The 18040-nt window shown below is 47.5% G+C and overlaps 2 protein-coding genes across 5 annotated transcripts in view; one reads left to right on the top strand and one right to left on the bottom strand.

The window, feature by feature from the left end:
- The window catches only part of SMG7 (SMG7 nonsense mediated mRNA decay factor), a 53993-nt gene extending 45842 nt beyond the window's left edge, over window positions 1-8151 (top strand). For 3 of the 4 annotated variants that reach the window (XM_062497020.1, XM_062497021.1, XM_062497019.1), the window contains 5 exons: window positions 2999-3079; window positions 3646-3805; window positions 5068-5238; window positions 5351-5502; window positions 6000-8151. In XM_062497020.1, coding sequence (XP_062353004.1) covers window positions 2999-3079; window positions 3646-3805; window positions 5068-5238; window positions 5351-5502; window positions 6000-6113 — 678 coding nt within the window. In that variant the 3' untranslated portion in view covers window positions 6114-8151. Of the gene's footprint in view, window positions 1-502; window positions 653-2998; window positions 3080-3645; window positions 3806-5067; window positions 5239-5350; window positions 5503-5999 lie in introns of all 4 variants that reach the window. The other variant, XM_062497018.1, reaches the window with a different exon arrangement.
- Window positions 8152-9156: 1005 nt separating this feature from the next.
- NCF2 (neutrophil cytosolic factor 2) lies at window positions 9157-17787 on the bottom strand. Its single transcript, XM_062497197.1, has 15 exons — window positions 17581-17787; window positions 17060-17142; window positions 16640-16748; window positions 16330-16464; window positions 15911-16018; window positions 14907-14966; window positions 14065-14108; window positions 13729-13870; window positions 13379-13441; window positions 12976-13054; window positions 11815-11858; window positions 11164-11315; window positions 10975-11086; window positions 10589-10751; window positions 9157-9394 (listed from the first exon to the last, which is right to left on the bottom strand). The coding sequence occupies exons 1-15, from the start codon at window positions 17752-17754 to the stop codon at window positions 9297-9299; spliced, it is 1566 nt and encodes a 521-aa protein (XP_062353181.1). The 5' UTR covers window positions 17755-17787; the 3' UTR covers window positions 9157-9296.
- Window positions 17788-18040: the final 253 nt, after the last annotated feature.

Below are 18040 nucleotides of genomic sequence, written 5' to 3'. Positions count from 1 at the left end.
ACAAAAGTAAAGATGTCCAGTCTGACCAGCACTGAGCAAATTTTACTGGCCCAGGGGGCTGGTCAACTGTGCATTGGCTTAGCAGCTATCACCAGTGCAAGTAACTCTCATGGGATTTAAACTCCTCAAGCAGAGAAAAGAAGATGCAAACATTAATTCTGCTTGAAACCTAAATTACTCACAGGTCAGCTATAGAATGATTGTAAGATTTTGTTAGTTGTCCTTGCACATGGAAGCAGGTTCAGTATGTGGCATGGGTGCAAGGGGAAGGACACACTCAGCTAATTAAAGTTCCCTGCTATCACTTTTATGTGTTTTCCTCTCCCCATGAGCATTTGGCCTGTGGCTGGTGGTTGTTTCTGCTCAGAGTTCTCTCAGTGTGTGCCTCAGCACCATTCTCACCTTGCCCTCCGCATGCTGCCTTCCACCCTTCCTCTTGCTGTGCTCTCTCTTGCTCTGGCTGTTCTTTCTCTTGTCTCACTGTGCTCATTTCTGTCACTAGGACCCCAAGAGCTCCCCTCTGCTTCCTCCGGACCTGTTAAAGAGTCTGGCTGCCTTGGAGGAGGAGGAAGAGCTGATTTTCTCTAATCCTCCTGATCTTTACCCAGCTCTGCTGGGGCCTCTCGCCTCTCTTCCTGGACGAAGCCTCTTTGTATGTATTTGATGTAATACTGCTGCTTCTCACTCTTAATTGGCATCTCTTTCTTCTGTGAAATTATAAGAAATGTGAAATTCCTTTCTCTCCCCCATCCCCCCTGTCTATTTCCCTGCCTTACCTTTGAGCTAGTTTTCACAGGGGTGAAAACTACAGCTTTTGGGCTGAATCCAGGCCTGCTAATTTGTTCAGAAATCAGAATAACTGGGGTTTTTATAAGTACAGTCCACAGGAGAGGTGTTGATGCATCATGATACATCATTTAATGCACTTGCTCTTCTGCAGTTGTATGGGTTTAGTAATAAAGGGGGGGGGGGGGGCACTGATGAGGCTACGAAGCATCATCAGAACAGGACAAGGGGGGATGGCTTCAAACTGACACAGGTTTAGATGAGAGACTAGGAAGAAATTCTTCCATGTGAAGTTGGGGAGAAGCTGCAGCTGCCCCATCCCTGGAAGTGTCCAAGGCCAGGCTGGACAGGGCTTGGAGCAACCTGGGATAGTGGAAGGTGTCCCTGGGCAATGGGGTGGAATGAGATGAATTTTAAGGTCCCTTCCAACCTAAGCCATTCTGCAATTCTTTTATATGATTCTAATCTGCTTATAAAAGTTCCATAGAGGCAGGGGGATGTTGCCCTATTCAATGCAGAAGAGATGGCTTTGGAAGAAAATAGCAATTCACTGGATAAATGCACAGTAACTGTTACAGAAATACAGTAATTTTTGACGGAGGGTTTTTTTTCCCTACTTGTTTTTGTATTAAAACCTTCCTAGGGGGGTCTCAGAGCTGTTGAATTTTTAAATGGCCTCTGAAAGGGCAGCATGCCTTTCTGCTGTGACTATCAGCATGTTCATTAAATAATGCTCATTCAGATCAGTAGCTGTAACAAAGGATTATTTGTGACTACTCAAAATCTCTGATTAAGTCTTCTTCCTCAGTTATTTTGCCTGCCATCCCAAGGAGCCAGTTGCAAAACAGATGCTCATTTCTGTCTCATTAGATAACTTTGCTAAGAAACTAATAGCTGCTGCTTCAACAGCTTCCTTTGAAGCTCCTACTGTTGTGTCTGCTGACAAATGGAAGGAAGTCCTTCGCTGTGCAAGCTCTGTGGATGTGCAGAGTGGGAATTGTCTGTCCTTTAAAACGTGCTTTCAAAGTAATGAGCTGTCACTTTGAAAATCTAACAAGCTAGGGGCTGCTTGCCAAGAAAATGAGGCTGTTTGTCTTAAGTTACAGGATGAAAGCAAATATATTCCAGGTACTGAGACTGTGTTAAAGACAGAGAGATGCTAGTTCTGTTTTTTGTGGTTTGAATAATACATTTAAAAACATTTGACATGCTGAGGTGGTGAGAGTTCAAGAGGGGCTTTATTTATAACAAGACTACATCTTTTATTTTGGTTCACACCCATTTTTACTTATGGTTTTACTAATTCTGTGGCTTGGTGATCCAGATCCTAGATTTGGTGATGTTCATTGTCTACCAGCCAAGCTTAATAATTTTTCTTTGGTTTCTGTCAGTGATAACTTAGCTGTTTCTACTCTGAATAGTCTCATTTCAAAGACACTGTTTTTCACTCCTTAATCACAGTAAGAACCAAATAGAAAGACAAGAAATATTATGGTGGAAATAACTGTGAGAGGGAGGTGGCATAGATGATGGAAAAAAGATCATGGTCTGTAATGTCTTTTCATAGAAGTAGAGTCCAAGGCAGTTTTGGAACCTTTCTTTTAAATATTTGGGTTGGGTTTTTTCCTTTCCTCTCTACAATTTATAATGGAAATGAGAGTGCTAAATGACCCTTGGACTACTAAACCTAATTTAAAAAGCAATTAGCTGCTCTTGCTGTCTAAGAAGGTCTCTGCAGCAGGCATGCTCTCAGAACTGAAAATATATTCTGTCAGCAGCCACATGCAAGAGTCTGATCTTGTCTGAAGGAGTCCTCGTGTCACTGGGAAGGATCCTGTCTCACTTGTACATGGTTTTCTCACTTGTACAAGGTTTTACACAACCATAAGGTATTTTAGGCAGGTGTCTCCCCTTTAGATGTGTCAGAGTATTAGACTTGGCATTTGAAAACCTGTTCTGGCAGTGGGGTTTGTCTGAGACTCTCAGCTGTCATGTTTATTGATTTGTAGATTAATAATTACAGGTAGTAGGAAAACTGCTTATTTTTTGCACTTGTTAGCTTGCCTCCCCTGTCCTCCAAGGTGCTGGAGTTAAAATGCAAGACAAGTTGTAAATGTGGCCAAAAGCACTTTGGCAGTTTCTGATTACACATTTTCCTCCTGGTCCCTACACTGAGCACTAACAGTGCTTTTCCCCTTTTTGGTTTCTGAAGAAGTCCCTGCTGGAAAAACCATCAGAATTGATGTCTCAGTCATCATCTTTCCTGTCCCTCAGTGGCTTTTCTCTAAATCAGGTGAGTGAGAACCAGAGTCCAACAATTTTTACTGTTTCAGTTTGTGGTTAAGCCAATGGAAAAACTAAAAGAAATCCACATGGATGTGTAATTTAACTCTGTATCAACTTAATTTTTGCCTTTGTCAGTTTTCTTCCCAAATTCATCTTAGCTATATCCCTACAGCTGTACTCTTGTATCTTGCTGAGTTCATGAGCCCTTTGCTCTCAGTGCAGTCATGAAATTCACTGAAAAGGTGCATCTCAGGGTGCTGTGGTGTGTAGTTTTTTATTTCCAGAGCAATAAATTACCTGTTCTCTTCCAGAGACTTGAGCAGGGTCTTGATACAACTTTTCTGAGTACTGGGAATCTGAAGGTTTTGTGAGGACTCTGCAGTCCAGCCAGGAGAAATCTGTCCTGATTCATAATGTGATGGACTTAAATGGTCAAAGAAGATGGGGCTGGGAAGTAAAAAAGGAATTGAGAAATATTTTGATCTATGATTGTTTAATTATAAGTGTTTGAAATAAATCTAACACATAAGCTCTTATATTGTTTGGTTTTTTTGTTTTGTTTTTTTTTTTCAGGAAAGATATCCAAACAACAGCATGTTCAATGAGGTATATGGAAAAAACATGAATACCAGCACAAAAACAGAAGTCACCCCTTCAGTTGCCCATCAGGAGACTTCACTCTATTCTCTGTTTGAAGGGACCCCGTGGTCTCCATCCCTTCCAGCCAGCTCAGGTAATCCTGGTATGGCATTTCTTGTGTCTAGTGATTTAAGAGGATTTGAGTTAATTCTAAACCAACTGCAAGTTATATGTTAAAAGAAAACCAACAAAAAAAGCCCCCTGAACTTGCTTGACAGTGTCTCTGAAGGTTTCTGTTTTACTTTATATATCTTCAGAAATACAAGGGGATTCTGTAATGAATACAGTGTAAGAACCTGGATTTTAATTTAAGTATTTGAGCAGGATAAATGTAGGAGGTGATAAATCCTAAAATCTCTTTAACTTGGTTTCCTGACAGCCTTTTGGGAGTAGTGCTTTAACTCAGACATCATATACTTTGTGTTGCTTCTTTTGGAAAAAGCAGGAGGAACTGGATTTTATAATGCAGATATTTGAAAAAGAAACTGTATGAGGGAAGAGTGGAGGAAAATACAGCATTCGTGGGTTTTGTTGTGTTTGGTTTTTTTACTGTTAAGCATCCCATAAAGTGAACCAGCTTCTTTGTTAGTAATTATCTTAAAGGCATAAAACATAATTATTATGTAATAATTTTATTCTCACTAAAAATTCAGAAGAGTGTGAGAGAGGAATTAGTTGAATCTACGAAATGAGTGGATTTTAAATAACATCTGCACTGGATGAGATGTTTAGTGGGACTTTTGCAACCAACCAGGAAAAGCTGTTGTGAGTGAAATGGAGGGACTTGCAAAGTGTTTTTATTCTAGCAAGATTTTTAGCTCACAGGACTTAAACTCCGTCTCCCTTCACCCCTTCATTTGTTCCATTCTGCTTGTGGACAGGCTGCTTCATGCTCCCTCTCCTCTTTTGCTTACTATTAGGTTCTGGTCTGACTTGTAAGACTCATGTAAGTGTAAACCATTCTCAGACTTGGGAGTTGAAGTTGTAAACTTGCAAACTCCTCAAGGTCTAATCCAATTTTTCTATTGGTTTGTCAAGCTTGGAGACAGTTACTCTTTTACTTTGAGACAAGTTCTTCAGGAGACTTGGGGAAAACTGGCTTTTCCTAGTGAGCCCTCATGAGGTTTCCTGGGTTTTGTTTTTCTGTAAGCATTAAACACAGTCATTCTGTTCTTGTAAATTTTTCATTTTTTAGGAATTTGCATTACACTCATGTAATGGAGGGAATAAAAACTGACCTTCAGCATTGTAGCAAACTGGGTGATGGCAGAATTTGCAGCAGCACTAAGAAATTTAGAACTGGAAGTCTCCTGCTGTCTCTGCTGATCTTTTTTCCTCTTCCCTTGTAATCCCTAGATCATTCAACACCAGCCAGCCAGTCTCCTCACTCCTCCAACCCCAGCAGCTTGCCAAGCTCCCCCCCAACCCATAATCACAACTCTGTTCCTTTCTCCAACTTTGGACCCATTGGGACTCCAGACAACAGAGACCGGAGAGTTGCAGACCGCTGGAAAACAGATAAGCCAGGCAAGTGCTGGGTTCCAGGTTAGCACGGAGCTGTCAGACACCATCATCTGATGATGTTTGTTTTGCACTGTTTCTGCCATGTCACTTTGAACGTGTCTTTCTGCCATTTTAGCAATGGGAGGGTTTGGTCTGGACTATCTCCCAACAACGTCGTCCTCTTCGGAGAGCAGCTGGCACCAGTCCAGTGCTCCCAGTGGTACCTGGGCAGTCCAAGGCCCTCCTGCCATGGAGGACTCCTCAGCTGTGCTTATGGAGAGCCTGAAGGTGGGTTTGACTGAGGCTGTGCTCAAGGATGGGTCTGCAGGCTGGACAGTCAAGTGGTGGGCGTTAGCCTGTTGGAAGCATCAGAGTTCAGTGCCAGAAGCCCAAAGTTTTTCCTGCAGATTCACTTACACAGGCAATGTGGGAGGTATCACCAATGCAGGAAGATGTCACAAATTTCCAGTTCTTGCTGGTTTTGAGATGTTGTGGAACAAGCCCAGGCTGGCAGAACTGGAAGAAATTCTAACATTAGCTTTAACTAGTCAAAAATTAGTAATAGTTAATGTGGGATGAATTTTTATGGTAATGAGGGTTCTGGAGAAGGATGTTCTTCCAGGGAGCCTCTTTTTAGAAGGTCTTCTTTGAAGCCTGGTTAACTTTTCTGATAAGCCAGGTATGAGTGATGAAGAGGGAGAATATAGAACATAGTGTCTGCTTTCCCATCTGGTAGAGGGATGATGTAATGCAAGGAGGTGCTAGTGTTGGCTGTTTGTTTTCAGTCCATCTGGTCCAGTTCCATGATGCACCCCGGCCCCTCGGCCCTGGAGCAGCTGTTGATGCAGCAGAAGCAGAAGCAGCAGCGCGGACAAGGCGCCATGAATCCGCCGCATTGAGACAGAGGAGGCAGCCCTTACAACGATGGCTCCATAAACCATGGCATGTTGGGTCTGTGGGACTGGCACACACAGTCCTGTGCAGGTGGCAGCCCTCTCTTCTGTTCCTTGCTGTCAGGAGGGCGTAAGTGCTCCACCAACCCACTGAGTGTGCACAAAACGTCTGCAGTGCAAGCAAACAACATCAGGAACTCTCCCATCCCCCAGGCCCTTCGGAGGGAGAGAGGAACTGCTGTTTGGCTCACTCAGTAACCCAATATCACCGCCTCTCACCTTCTCCATTGTGCATGTCCCCAGCCACATGGGAAGTAAAAGCTGAGAGCAAAGGGCAGATGGGAGAAGCCAATGAGAACTTCTCAATCCTTTTCCTCTCTTTGGGGAGATACAATAGGAATCCATTAATGATTGCTTCGCTGACTGAGAATGTAGTTGAAATTACTCCTAAACATCTTTATTACTATCTCAGTAGTAAGATCACACTGAATTCTGTACACAGATGTGCTTCATAGTCAGTGTGTAGCAATGAAAGCCCCAGTTGCTGCTCCGGTCACAGCGGGTGGTGATGAGGTGGGGCTCTCTAGTATCCTGGACTAGCAAAGGAGTTTCATGAAAGAGAGAGAGTCTGGCACTTGGCACACTTTACCCAGAGGCTTTGGGTGGGTTAAAGGCTCCAGCATGAAATGCCCTTCTCTCAGTAGGTGTTTGAGCTGCAAGGGGTGACATGGGGCATCGCAGCACTATGTTGAAAAGCAAGTTAACTGCTATGGGGTTTTAAATTAATGTGTGATTCCTGTACATTTTACTGTAGCATAGTGGCTAGCCCCACAAAGGGCAGGCTAGTCTGTGCATTCACAGCCTGACTCATTTTAATAGGTAGGTAGAAAGCTTTCACTGGGGTTTTTTTTTGTTTTGTTTTGTTTTTTTGTTTTGTTTTGTTTTGTTTTTTTTTTTGTTTGTTTTTTTGTTTTTATTTTTTTGTTTGGTTGGTTGGTTTGGTTTTGTTTTTTCTCTTTCCATCTTCCCATCTTCGCTAGACGCTCGTAGTTTCATTACCATGGCAGAAAATAATCAGGGGTCCAGGAGAGCTGGCTGAATCCAACAGCCAGCCCAGACAGCATGGGGCATCCGCACGCCCGGTGAGGCACAGGTCAGCTCTGCAGAAACCTGTCCCAGCTGCAGCCCCAGGCTTTCAGTGCCAGAAACAAATTCAAGGCACCCATGGACACACAGAAACAGCACAGTGCTGTTCATAGACGAAAAGGTGCAGAAGGGAAAAGGAAAAAATGTTTTATTTGCTATTTATTAGGGGGAAGGATGACTGGAAGTTTTGTTAAAGAAAAGGACAGCGTTTTTGTTAGATTTCCCAGGGAAGTTACAGAAACAGACTCAATGTCCATTTGCTGTTTTTAGCAGTAGGGGTTAGTGTGATGATTCAGGATCTCTGGACTAGAATTCAGCTGCAGAACAAAGCACATGCAGGAGCCGAAGTGACGCTGGAGTCTGGGCAACCCCAGAGAATACAAAAAGGGAAGGTGGAGGAGACCCAATACCCTCGGGGGTATGAGAAGCTCCCTACGAGCTCCACCTTAGCAACATCACTGTTCTGTGTTGCATTTCAAAGCTGTATTTCCTTTAACAAGTTCAAAAAGTGAAGTTCCCACCTGGTGGTAACCCAGCCCACCCTGTGTGTCCCCTCCAGCCCTCCCGCTGTGTGTCCAAGCTGTGTGCCCAGGCAGCTGCGACATTCCCGTGTGTTTGCACCGTCACTGACTCTTGCACCCCGGACGAGCTAACCAGGAACACCATCTCACTCCCGGCCGTGCCAGGTCCCAGCTGCACCGTTCCACTTGTGCATGAGCACCCGGCCTCGGGAATGTGTCTGACCCCGCCTGCCCTCCAGCACCTGGAGGAGCAAGGGAAGGGGCCCCCAACAGAAACTGGTTTGTGTTGTAAGCTTTTTTTGTGTTTTCTGTCTGTCTGTGCAAGAACTGCAGCTGCCGAAATCAGCTTTGCCTTTAATTAAACCATGTTCTCTCCATCCAGGTCTGTGTGTAGCATTTATTTCCCGTGTGACTTGGCTTCAAGCCTTTAAAAATGCATTACGTTTCAGTAGAAGCCAGAAAAATGTTTGAAGTTGATTTTGTTTTTTAATTTGAAAGAGCCCTAAATAAATTACAGTGATTCTGGGTTGGGCTTGGTACAGATAATTGGGTTGTGGTTTTGTGCTGCCTGTGTAGTGTGTGTTACATACTGAACTAAATATGTAGGATGGGAGCAGCTTGCAAAGCTCCTCCCTATTTGCAGACTCATCCTGGTAGAGCGTGTGCAGATGGAGGATGCAGTTCCTGCTGCCAATGCCTTGTCTGCTCACCAGGGTGTTCACTGTTTTCATGCTTCCACGTATGTCACAGGAAGACCCAGAGCTGATGTTCTGGTTTTGAAATTACAAAAAATTGTCTCCAGAACAAGTTCCTTTAAAAAGAAATGTGATATTTAGGTTAATGGGGCAGTGGGGTTTTCTGGACTTGTGTGATGGAATGCAGAGTGGGGAAGCCCCTGCCCCCTTAGCACCTGTGGAGTAAAGCTCTGGGATTCCAGGCTGTGTCTCTTTTAAGTTACTGTATCTTCTGACTGATCAGGAAAAACTTTGAAGCACAGGTCCCAATGCTGAAGAAAATGTGTCTGCTTTTACTGGTGGGAGTTTTTAAAGGCGATGTGAATTTGAATTGTGAGTTGGGGCAGGGTGAGGCTGTGGTGTCTTCTAAGAACTTGGGGTTGGGATTAATGTTTTAAGGAAGCAAACTCTTTCCTGGTCTGTAGCTTCCTGGACTCATTTACCTTTCGGGATCTGCTGGCAGGGCTGTAAATGCACATTGCACCACCCTCTTGTAGGTGTTCCCAGCTTCTACCATGTCTGTATAAAAGCTTTTTTAAGGATGGGGGAACATGGCAAGTCTCTTGGCAAGCACAGGATTTAGGAGTGAATATATTTCTAACAGGAATTAGCAACTTCTTAACAAGTTTAAGAGAACAACGCAAAAGGTAAGAGAAAATATAAAGCTTTTAATACAAGTAGTAATAACATTTAAAGTTCATTTTCAGATGCAGGGATTAATATGCAGACTACATATTGGCAACAGTTGAATTCCTAACTTGTCTCCACAACTTCAAGCTCTTCTGAAATCACTTCTCTGGCTGTTCAGTGTTGGGCTGTTGAACGAATGCAGATGGGAAGATGCCAGTTCTGCCCTTGCACTTGCCTTCGAACCAGTCTTCATTCACTGGAAGGGAAAATTGACACAGTTCTTATGACCCTAGGAATGTACAGGAGCATAATGTGCTGCAGACAGGCCTGCAATCACCTTTTTATGGTATTTCTGCTGATAAAAGTGGGAGGTGTGCTAGACCCAGCAGGGAGTGGAACGTGGAGGAAAGGGAGGAATGAGGAAGACAGTAAAGTGGTAAAGTAAGAAGGAATATCAAATGGGGGTGGGAAATTGGATCAAAATATAGACTGGGGGCTTGGAAACTACCTTGAGTGGAAACAAAGTGATTGTGGAGAGTGAGGAAATTATCTGAGACCTTGGTCTGCTCTCTTCAGAATACATCTGAAGGGTTTTGTCAGCTGTTTCCCATGTTCACATAAAACCCCTAAAGCAACCCTCCCCAAAACCTCTGCTACCCTAGGTTAAGTAAAGCCTATGAGCTCTGGCAATTTTGTTGTGGGGGAACCAAATGAGGCAAGAACCAGTTTAGTACTGGGGAATATTTAGCTCAGCAATGAAGGGTGGGGAAGGTAGGATTTTGGTGTGGAGGGGGTCATCAGTATTGCATGGTGCAAAATCTAACCTGTCAAAGGTCAGATGGGGGAGTGATTGTGTACTGCTGCCAAAGCCTGCCAGCCACCACAAATTAGTGACATAACTACCAATAGCAAAATATAAGGGGGTTTTGCCTTTAAAGCTTATTCCTGATCTCTTGATTTCACTCAGAGACTCAAACGAGATAGGGAACATGCCCTGAGTATGTAATTCATTGATCTTCCTGAGATTTAGTGTGTATTTAAGCTGCAATTCCCATAGAAACACTAAGGACTAATATTGAATGACTAAAGGAAGATTGTACCTTTAACAAGAAAAGCAGATAAAAAAGGTTCCAGAGGGAAGGAATGGGAGTGAGAGCCTGCTCCCCTTGTGGGGATGGCAGCTAAAATGAGGCATCTCCTTGAAAGAATCCACTGTGGTCAGGAAGCTTAAACACAGGCCAAGTGTAACTCCTGTCTTAGATGTTTGGGAGGGGCATGGTGGAAATGGGAGTGATGAAAATATGTTGGAAGAAGTGTGTTTAACAGAGATGTGTGAATGGGGAATCCCAAGGCAGAGCTGGAGGGGTTCTGCTGCTGTCACACCACCCTCCTCTTCACCAGAGCTGGGGGGGGTCCCTCCTCTCTCCTGTCCCAGGAGGAGCAAAATTACCTTTGGATAAAACAAGGATCATGTCTCCTGCCTGAAACTCCAGGTCTTCAGGTTGGGTGGCTTCATAACTGTACTGAGCTACAACATGGGTTGGTCCCATCTTCCCTGGTGTTTCCTCCTGCAGTGACTCCTCTGGTTTGCTGTCTGGTACAAACCCTTCTCCCTAGGCAGGAAACAAGCTGGTGAGGACACAACCAATTGTTTTGTTTTTTTCTCCATACCAGGGCAAGAGACATGAGCTCTGCATCTCTTCTCCATTCACTCTTTGCTACTCTGTCTTTTGTGAGGTCACTGGCTTCTGTTGAAAGCCCCACACCCGTGTTTGTAGTAAGGAGAACAAAGGCAGGAGGGAAGAGAAGGCGGCTGTCCCCGTAGCTGTCACTGACCTCCGTGCCATTGCACCAGACCGTGAGGCAGTTGTCCTTGCTCTGGGTCCAGGCTGCCTCCACATTCTCTGCACTCAGAGTCACCAGCTCCTGGCCCTCCACAGGCTTGTACCTGGTGTGCAGGGGATGCAGGTGAGGAGTGGAGCCCTGGAACTCAGCCCTGGCTCACTGGGGCTGGCAGTGCCTCACCTCAGCTCTGTGTGCTCGGGCTGTAGCTCCAGCTTCTTGCAAACCAGCTCCAGGAGCTCTCTGTAGGAGAGGCCTCGATCGACTCTCAGGGCAACTGTGAATTTGTAATGCACCTTGAGGACATAGGGGCTGGAAACAGTTGGTTCAGCCTCCTGCAGGCAGGAAATGGGAGTCACCTTGTGTGGCTTGGCAAGCACAGGGATGTGCAAACTGTTAGATTGTGCCTCCCAAGCTATGCTAGGACATTGGCTGGTTGGCAGTCCTAGGCTTTTTACAGGAGAGAGAGTTCAGTAATAGATTAGGGACTTGACACCAAATTGTGGCTTTGGGGTGATCATATTAAGAGCTGTGTCCACCCTCCAAGCCCCTCTTTTTTTTTTTTCTTTTTTGAGTTGGAATTGCTGAATTTTCCCATCTCTCTTCCCAGTGCAACCTTCTAATGTGCTGACCCCACCCAGAAGTATGTGCATTCTAGCCAAGCTCTCCTATTGCTCCCTTCTCAAGTGCCTCAGGTTAACTAAGATGAGGGTCATCCAGTGGCCCTCCTCACCTGGGGCCTGGTGAACTCCCAAAAAGCAGCCCTAAGTCTCCTGGTAAATGCAGATTTGTGTGACCAGCAGGACCTCAGGGTCTGCGCTCACAGGACATTACCTTTGCTGTTTCTTTTGGCTGCACCACGGTAGCAGGAACATAGTCTGGGGAGGAGGAAAAAGAGGCTCAGGAGCTGGGATGGGATAAATGTTATCCAGACACACAGCCAGACCTCCTGCAGCCCATCATGATCTCCAGCAGTACCAACCAACCCTGGAGCCAGCAGTGGTCCCTCAAATGGATACGGCATCTGCCTCAGGGGTATTTCTTTAAGATCTAGATACAACCACTGAGCAGAGGTTTTGTCTCTGTGCCTTCCCTCTTGCAGGGATGGCAGCATGAGGTGTGGGATGTCTTTCCTGGGTGGATTCAAAAAATATAAACATGTAGCTGCTGGTTTTAATGTCTTTGCTTTTCTGATTTCCCTAAGTACACCCTGAAAACCAAAAGCAATCTTTGTCCTTCAGTGGGGCTGTAAAGCTAAATTCAGGCCTCCAGGCAGGGTGATCCATGGAGCTTTGTGGAAGCCTGTTCATGAGGATCTGATTTACATTATGGCAGTGCTTTGGTGCAACTGTGCTCATTCCAGGAAGAGCCTGAGCTACATTGTTGAACACGGTCCCATTAATAGATCTGAGATGGCTTTTGGTGCCATAGAGGTGATTATTTGGGTTGTCATGTCCATGAACTGTTTGTCCTTAATTTCATGAGCCACAGCTTTCTTCTGTGTCAGCTCTACCCACGGACTCCTACAAGGCTGCTCTGCTGGGGACATGAGCTTGGGTTGTGAGACACTGGATAACACCAGCCAGGAATCCCCTTCATAAATCTCCTTCAAGCCTAGCTCAGCTCACAGCAACACTGAAACTATCATGGGTGCCCTGCTTGAAGGAGAAGCCTACAAGGAATCTTTTACTCCAGGCTGGTTCTTGCCCCATTCCTATCTCCAGGCCCTTTGTCTCCTTAGCCACTGTGCTAATTAAGAGCACAGAGGGACTTGCTTTCCTCAGGGACCCCACAGACACTTTTACTCCATCCTCAGCACTGCAGTTGCTGCCTCTGCCTCCTGCTCTAATGTCTCCCTTGCAGCCCTTGACTGCAAATGGGGCCAGGAATGAGATGGAGATGAACCCTAGTCCTGCTCTCAAAGGGTGAGGACACGGCATCTCAACCTGCTGTGGGTAATGTCACCCTGTGCCCCCATCCCCTAGTGACACTGACCTGGTGCCAGCCGCCGCGGCTTCTCTGGCGCAGTCGAGGTGGGTGACTCGGGGATCTCAGCTTCCTCAGGGGTTTCTTCCTGTGCCGTGGGAACAAGATAGTGCTGTCAATCCCATCCTTACTGAGGGACCGGGGTGCTGCAGCTTTGTGCAGCCCACCTCCAAGCTGGTATTTTCCTGGAGTCTGTCTGGGGTCTTCAACTCGGGAGGGATGACTTTACTATATCCATTATCTCCCCAGCATTGCCAACCACTGCTAGGGTGCTACTAACATGGATTTTGCAATTTCTGAGCTCATGATAAGGTGACCATGAGCCAGAAGAACCATCCCCAGGATCATGAGGGGGAGACAGGTATTGGGTGAATAGGTGGAGATCTGCCCATTTCCTCTTGGATCTCCTCACCTGGATATGAAGCTTATTCTGGAGCTCCACAGGCTCGAGGAAGTTGCAGGGGACGATCCCTTTCTGCAGGGGGAGGAGAGATGAGTAGTGATTGTGTGGCAAGAAGGCAACCCACTGCTGGAGGACACAAGTGGATGTGTCCTCACCCTCCCCTACATCCAGGGTGGTTCCTGAGGCTTGAATTTTAGTTTCTGCAGGTTGGGTGGATTTCACTGAACCCTGGCCTAAGCCAGAGTGGACATGAGAGACTTCAGTCAGAAACTTAATTACTGTTGGCAAGCCTCTGCCTCTGCAGAACCCCACCCATAGTCTGCTGTCTGCCCCTCCTGTTCAGCACACTCCTGGTATACCTTTCCATTGAACATCACTGTAGCCCAATTGTCCTTCTCTTTCTTCAGGACAAAGACAATGTTTCCTGGCAGGACCTGCAGCTCCTCAGCAGTCTCGGGAATGAACTCGAACATGACACGGTGTGGCTGCCCACTGAGGGCCCTGGGTGTGGGAGCATGGACAGGTCAGGAATGTTGGCAACGCTGTTGCTTTACATTGTAGGGAGAATCCAGACCTCTGTGTTTGAACATTTCCCCGTTCCCCAAGTTCTGGGTGCTAGATGGATGCTTGGCTGTAAGAGTGGAGGATGGGTTTGTGCCTGGCTGCGGGAGTTATCCATCCTTCATCCAACTTACCTGAGGACTTCTGGGGTCTTGGGCCTGGGTGGAGGACCAGAGGCCTGCCAACAGGAAGACAAAAAGGAAAATACCAGTAATCCAGAGGATTTTGTTTGCTTTGCAGAAATTCCTGCAGCCTTCTACCATGCCTGCCCTCACCCCAACACTATTCCTTCCTCCACCTGCAGGGGCCTTAGGTGCCATGAGGAATATCACTGGCTTTGTTCCTTCTAAGGAACAGTTTCCACATTCTTCAACATACAGTTGTTTTTCAGAGGCACAATCCTCTTTTCACTCCTGATTTTAGTTTCAGTTCACCGAGGATTTAGATTGTCAACACCTATCTTCAGTGAGAAGATTGTAATTTATCTTGTGCAACGGTTCTGTGCCGTGCTTCCCCATATCCTCCCAAAAACCTCCTGGAAAAACCTCATGCCACGTTTAGGAATGGGAAGGTGCCACTACATCATCTGGAAAATGGCACGGGAAATGCAAAAGAGTTCTGGAATGGGCAGGAGGGCAGAACTGCCATTGTTTCTCCACTCAGGCTTAGGCGGAGGATCCCTAATGAATTGTTCGGGACGGGTCAGAGACAGCTCCCTGCAGAGAGCCATCACCCCACCCACTACTTCCCCGTGCAGGGAACCGGCTCCACCTGAGCCACCGCTGTGGGTGGGTTTGGGATGAGCTTCCTGATGCTGGAGGGAGCAGTTGATCCGTGGAAGCAGTGCCCAGCTCCTCCCCACGGCGGTGGCACAGAGCTCAGGGTGGTAAGGGCACTGTTTGCTCCTGGGTACTGTGGATGACAGCCACCCCATGTCACCCTGCACTGAGCCTGCTGTTCACAGACAGAGTCTTACTTGTGGCTGCAGGGGAGCAAATCCTGAAAAATCGTCCTTGTCCACCACAGATGCCACCACCTAGAGCCAAAGACAAATAGTGACTTGGTGCTGCCTGTAAACCTCTCTCAGACCTCTGATATCCACTCTCCTCCTCAAGATGCTTTAAGCTCAGGAGGGGCTATGATTTTAGGCTAAGCATCTTGGACTACAGGCTGAGTGCCTCTGGCACCAAAGCTTCCCTCTCAGCTGTGGTAAGTTTTCTGCTCTTAGCCTAGCTTTTTCTGTGGTTTGAGGTGTTATAACCTAAAAGCTTCCCTGTCTGTGTTAATCACAAATGTTGAAGGGAGCCAAAGCATCCAGCTCAAGCCCATACCTCCTACAGGTGACATTATGTGCAAGTTAGAAAGTTGATACATGTTTTTTGGTCATCTTTCTGGCACTCAAGGAGCTGCCTGGCTCTTGGCTGTCTGATTCCCCAGTGCCTGGCTCCTTTTCTGGATGAGTGCTGCCTCCCAGGACCTGAGCCCAGGGGTGGTATCCCAGTGACTGGATTTTGCACACTCACAGGAGAAAAGCTTGCTTGCTTATCTGAGCTGAAAAGCCCTTTTCAAACAGAGCAGTGGAATAACTGTGGGTTGGTTGTGGGTTTAAAATGTTCAATAGCTCCTTTCCCCTACCCCTGAAAATGTCTTGACTTGAGTTGAAGCTCCAGTGGGATCTTTCCAGCTCATTGCTGATTATCCTTCATGTCTTACTAAGGAGGAGACAAACTAGAAATAGGCCATGCTCAGCAGGAACATGCTTTTAGCTCTTGTATGCTTGCAGACTCCCTGTTTCCCACGAGATCCCTGTGTGCCATCCCTCTCTCCATGTCTGGGGGATCCCTGAGGCAGAGACCGGCTCCCTATCTCTGGCTGCCTACCAGGCAGCAGACAGCAGCTCAGAGGGGTGATAAGAAGGCAGTCAACAGCTCTTTTCAGCCCCCAGGCATGACCTGAATAAACACTATGGATCTTTCTTACCATTGCCTTTCCCAGGTAGTCCTTCTTCTCCAGCTGAGCCACTTGCTTCTCATTTGGCCTGAACAGCTTCCCCACAGGAATGGCCACCAGCTCACAGAGCTTCTGCTTCTGTAGCACAGAGAAGTCATGCAGACTTTGGAGGTGAGAGCAGGGACTGATGAACATCCCTTCTGCTCTGGGCTTGGGGGCTGCTCCATAAAGCCAGACCACCACCACAGCCCAATCCCACCCCTGGTACAGTCCACTGAATCCCATCTTCCCATCCCTGCCTCCCCAGTGACCCAAAGCTCTTCCCATGGGCTTGTGTCCCACTACACTATCCATTGCCATGGCATTTTAATCCTGCTGAAAGGTGGATGTGCTGTCACTGGGATTTCCCTCCCTCTCCCTGTGGGGCTGTGAGACCTGCTTCTCCATACCAGGATGGCTTCCATTGCCCTGTCTATCTTGTTGTGCTGGGGCTCACTCTTCATGCTTATGGCCAGGGTCAGGTGCTCCTCAGCCTTCTCCCAGTTCTCTGTTGTGGCATACACCAGTGCAATGTTGCAGAGAATCTGCTGGAGGGAAGGGAGCAAGGGAAAGAGGTCTTGGAGCAGCTGGAAAGGAAAGGAAAGGAAAGGAACCCACTTGCTTGATTTTTGCAAGGTACAAAGAGAGGCTGGCTCTTTAGATTTCTTATGCTGGGGATCAGACCTTTGGGATCAAAGCTGGTGGCCAGGTGTGTCTCACCTCGCAGGCAAAGAGCCGGTAGCGCAGCCCCAGGATCTTGTAGTCAATGAGCTGGTTACCCCTCAGCTGGGCCAGTGCCTCTTTGAAATCCTCAATGGCCTTTCCATGGCTGTGGAGCAGAGGATGAAGGTGTCACCAGCTCGTGGTGGCAACCTGACTGCCTCTAAGCCTGTATTCAGACTTGGTGAGTTCAGTCGGGTCCCTCCTCTATCCTTGCAGTGTTTCAAACACTCTGCGGAAGGAGAGAGGTTCTGAGGCTCATGTTAATCCCAGGACTGCAGTGCTGAAGAGTAGGAGCCTGTTTGACCTCGAGGGGTTTCAGTCTGGGCCCTGGGGCACCAACCTGCCTGGGGCCATCCTCAGATGAAGGCTGGCATCTCTGTAGGTGGCAAAAATGAGACTTTAAACCCTTCCACTCACTTCTGCCTCCGGTACAAGACGGTCCCCCGCTGGAAGTAAGCCACTGCCAGGTGTTTGTCACAGCCGATGCTCCGGGTGAACGCCTGCAGAGGTAGGAGTGGGGAAAAAGGGGACACCCTAAAAAAACTGAGGTTGTAGAGCAGTTGCACCTGTCCTGCCTTAGCCGAGCTCGGCTCTGTGGGCTGTCTCCCAGCAGCACTGGGCATTGGGTGAGGGAGAGCCTGTACCAGGCTCCTGGGGTTTTTTGAGCTGGAGCCATCTGCCAGCATGGTCACCTCCTGGAGAGAGGGAGAGGGAACAGTGACCCGTGCATCACTGCTGCTCATTACTGCCAGAATAGGTTTGGCAGACTAGCGCTGCTGTCCCCCTTCCTCACAGCTTTAAAAAGCCCCAAACCCATCCCTTAGACCGTGATCCTTTTAATTCCTTCCTTCCTTCCTTCCTTCCTTACCCACCATGTCCACGTATCTGGGCAAGTCCCAGAGGTGAGAGGATGAGCAGCCCTAGGGGCTGTCCCTTACCTCCTCGGCCTCCGCCAGCTTCCCCAGCACAAGCTGGATGCAGCCGATGTTAAAGCAGATTTTGGCAGGGGGGTTCTGCACGGCCGTGAAGGCATCCAGGGCAGCACCCCACTCCTTCCTGTCCGCTGCACACACTCCCTCCTGCCACAGCCGGATCGTCTCCACCAGGGACATGGCGTGCTGGGATGTGGGATGCCCGTGCCTGGCTCTCGCCCCTCTCTCCCTGTCCTTCCTGGTGGCGCAGCTCGGCCTCTCTGGCTCCCTTGTGCCGGTACTTCTGTCACAAACCTGGCAGGAAGCGGCCTCAGCCGCATCATCAGCCCGGTCGGGCACGGGGAAGTGGGGCGGAGGCTGCTCTGACACTGCGGCTGGCCATGGGGTGCATCCCTGCTCGGGCTCCCGGCAGCCGCTCCTCGCCCGTTCGGGTTTGGACCTCCCGGCCTTTGCATTAAAAACCACG

The sequence above is a fragment of the Cinclus cinclus genome, chromosome 8 (genome assembly GCF_963662255.1).
Source record: "Cinclus cinclus chromosome 8, bCinCin1.1, whole genome shotgun sequence".
NCBI classification, from domain to species: Eukaryota; Metazoa; Chordata; class Aves; order Passeriformes; family Cinclidae; genus Cinclus; species Cinclus cinclus.
Note: the sequence above shows the minus strand (reverse complement) of the source record. Positions and strands in the feature narration are given on the sequence as shown.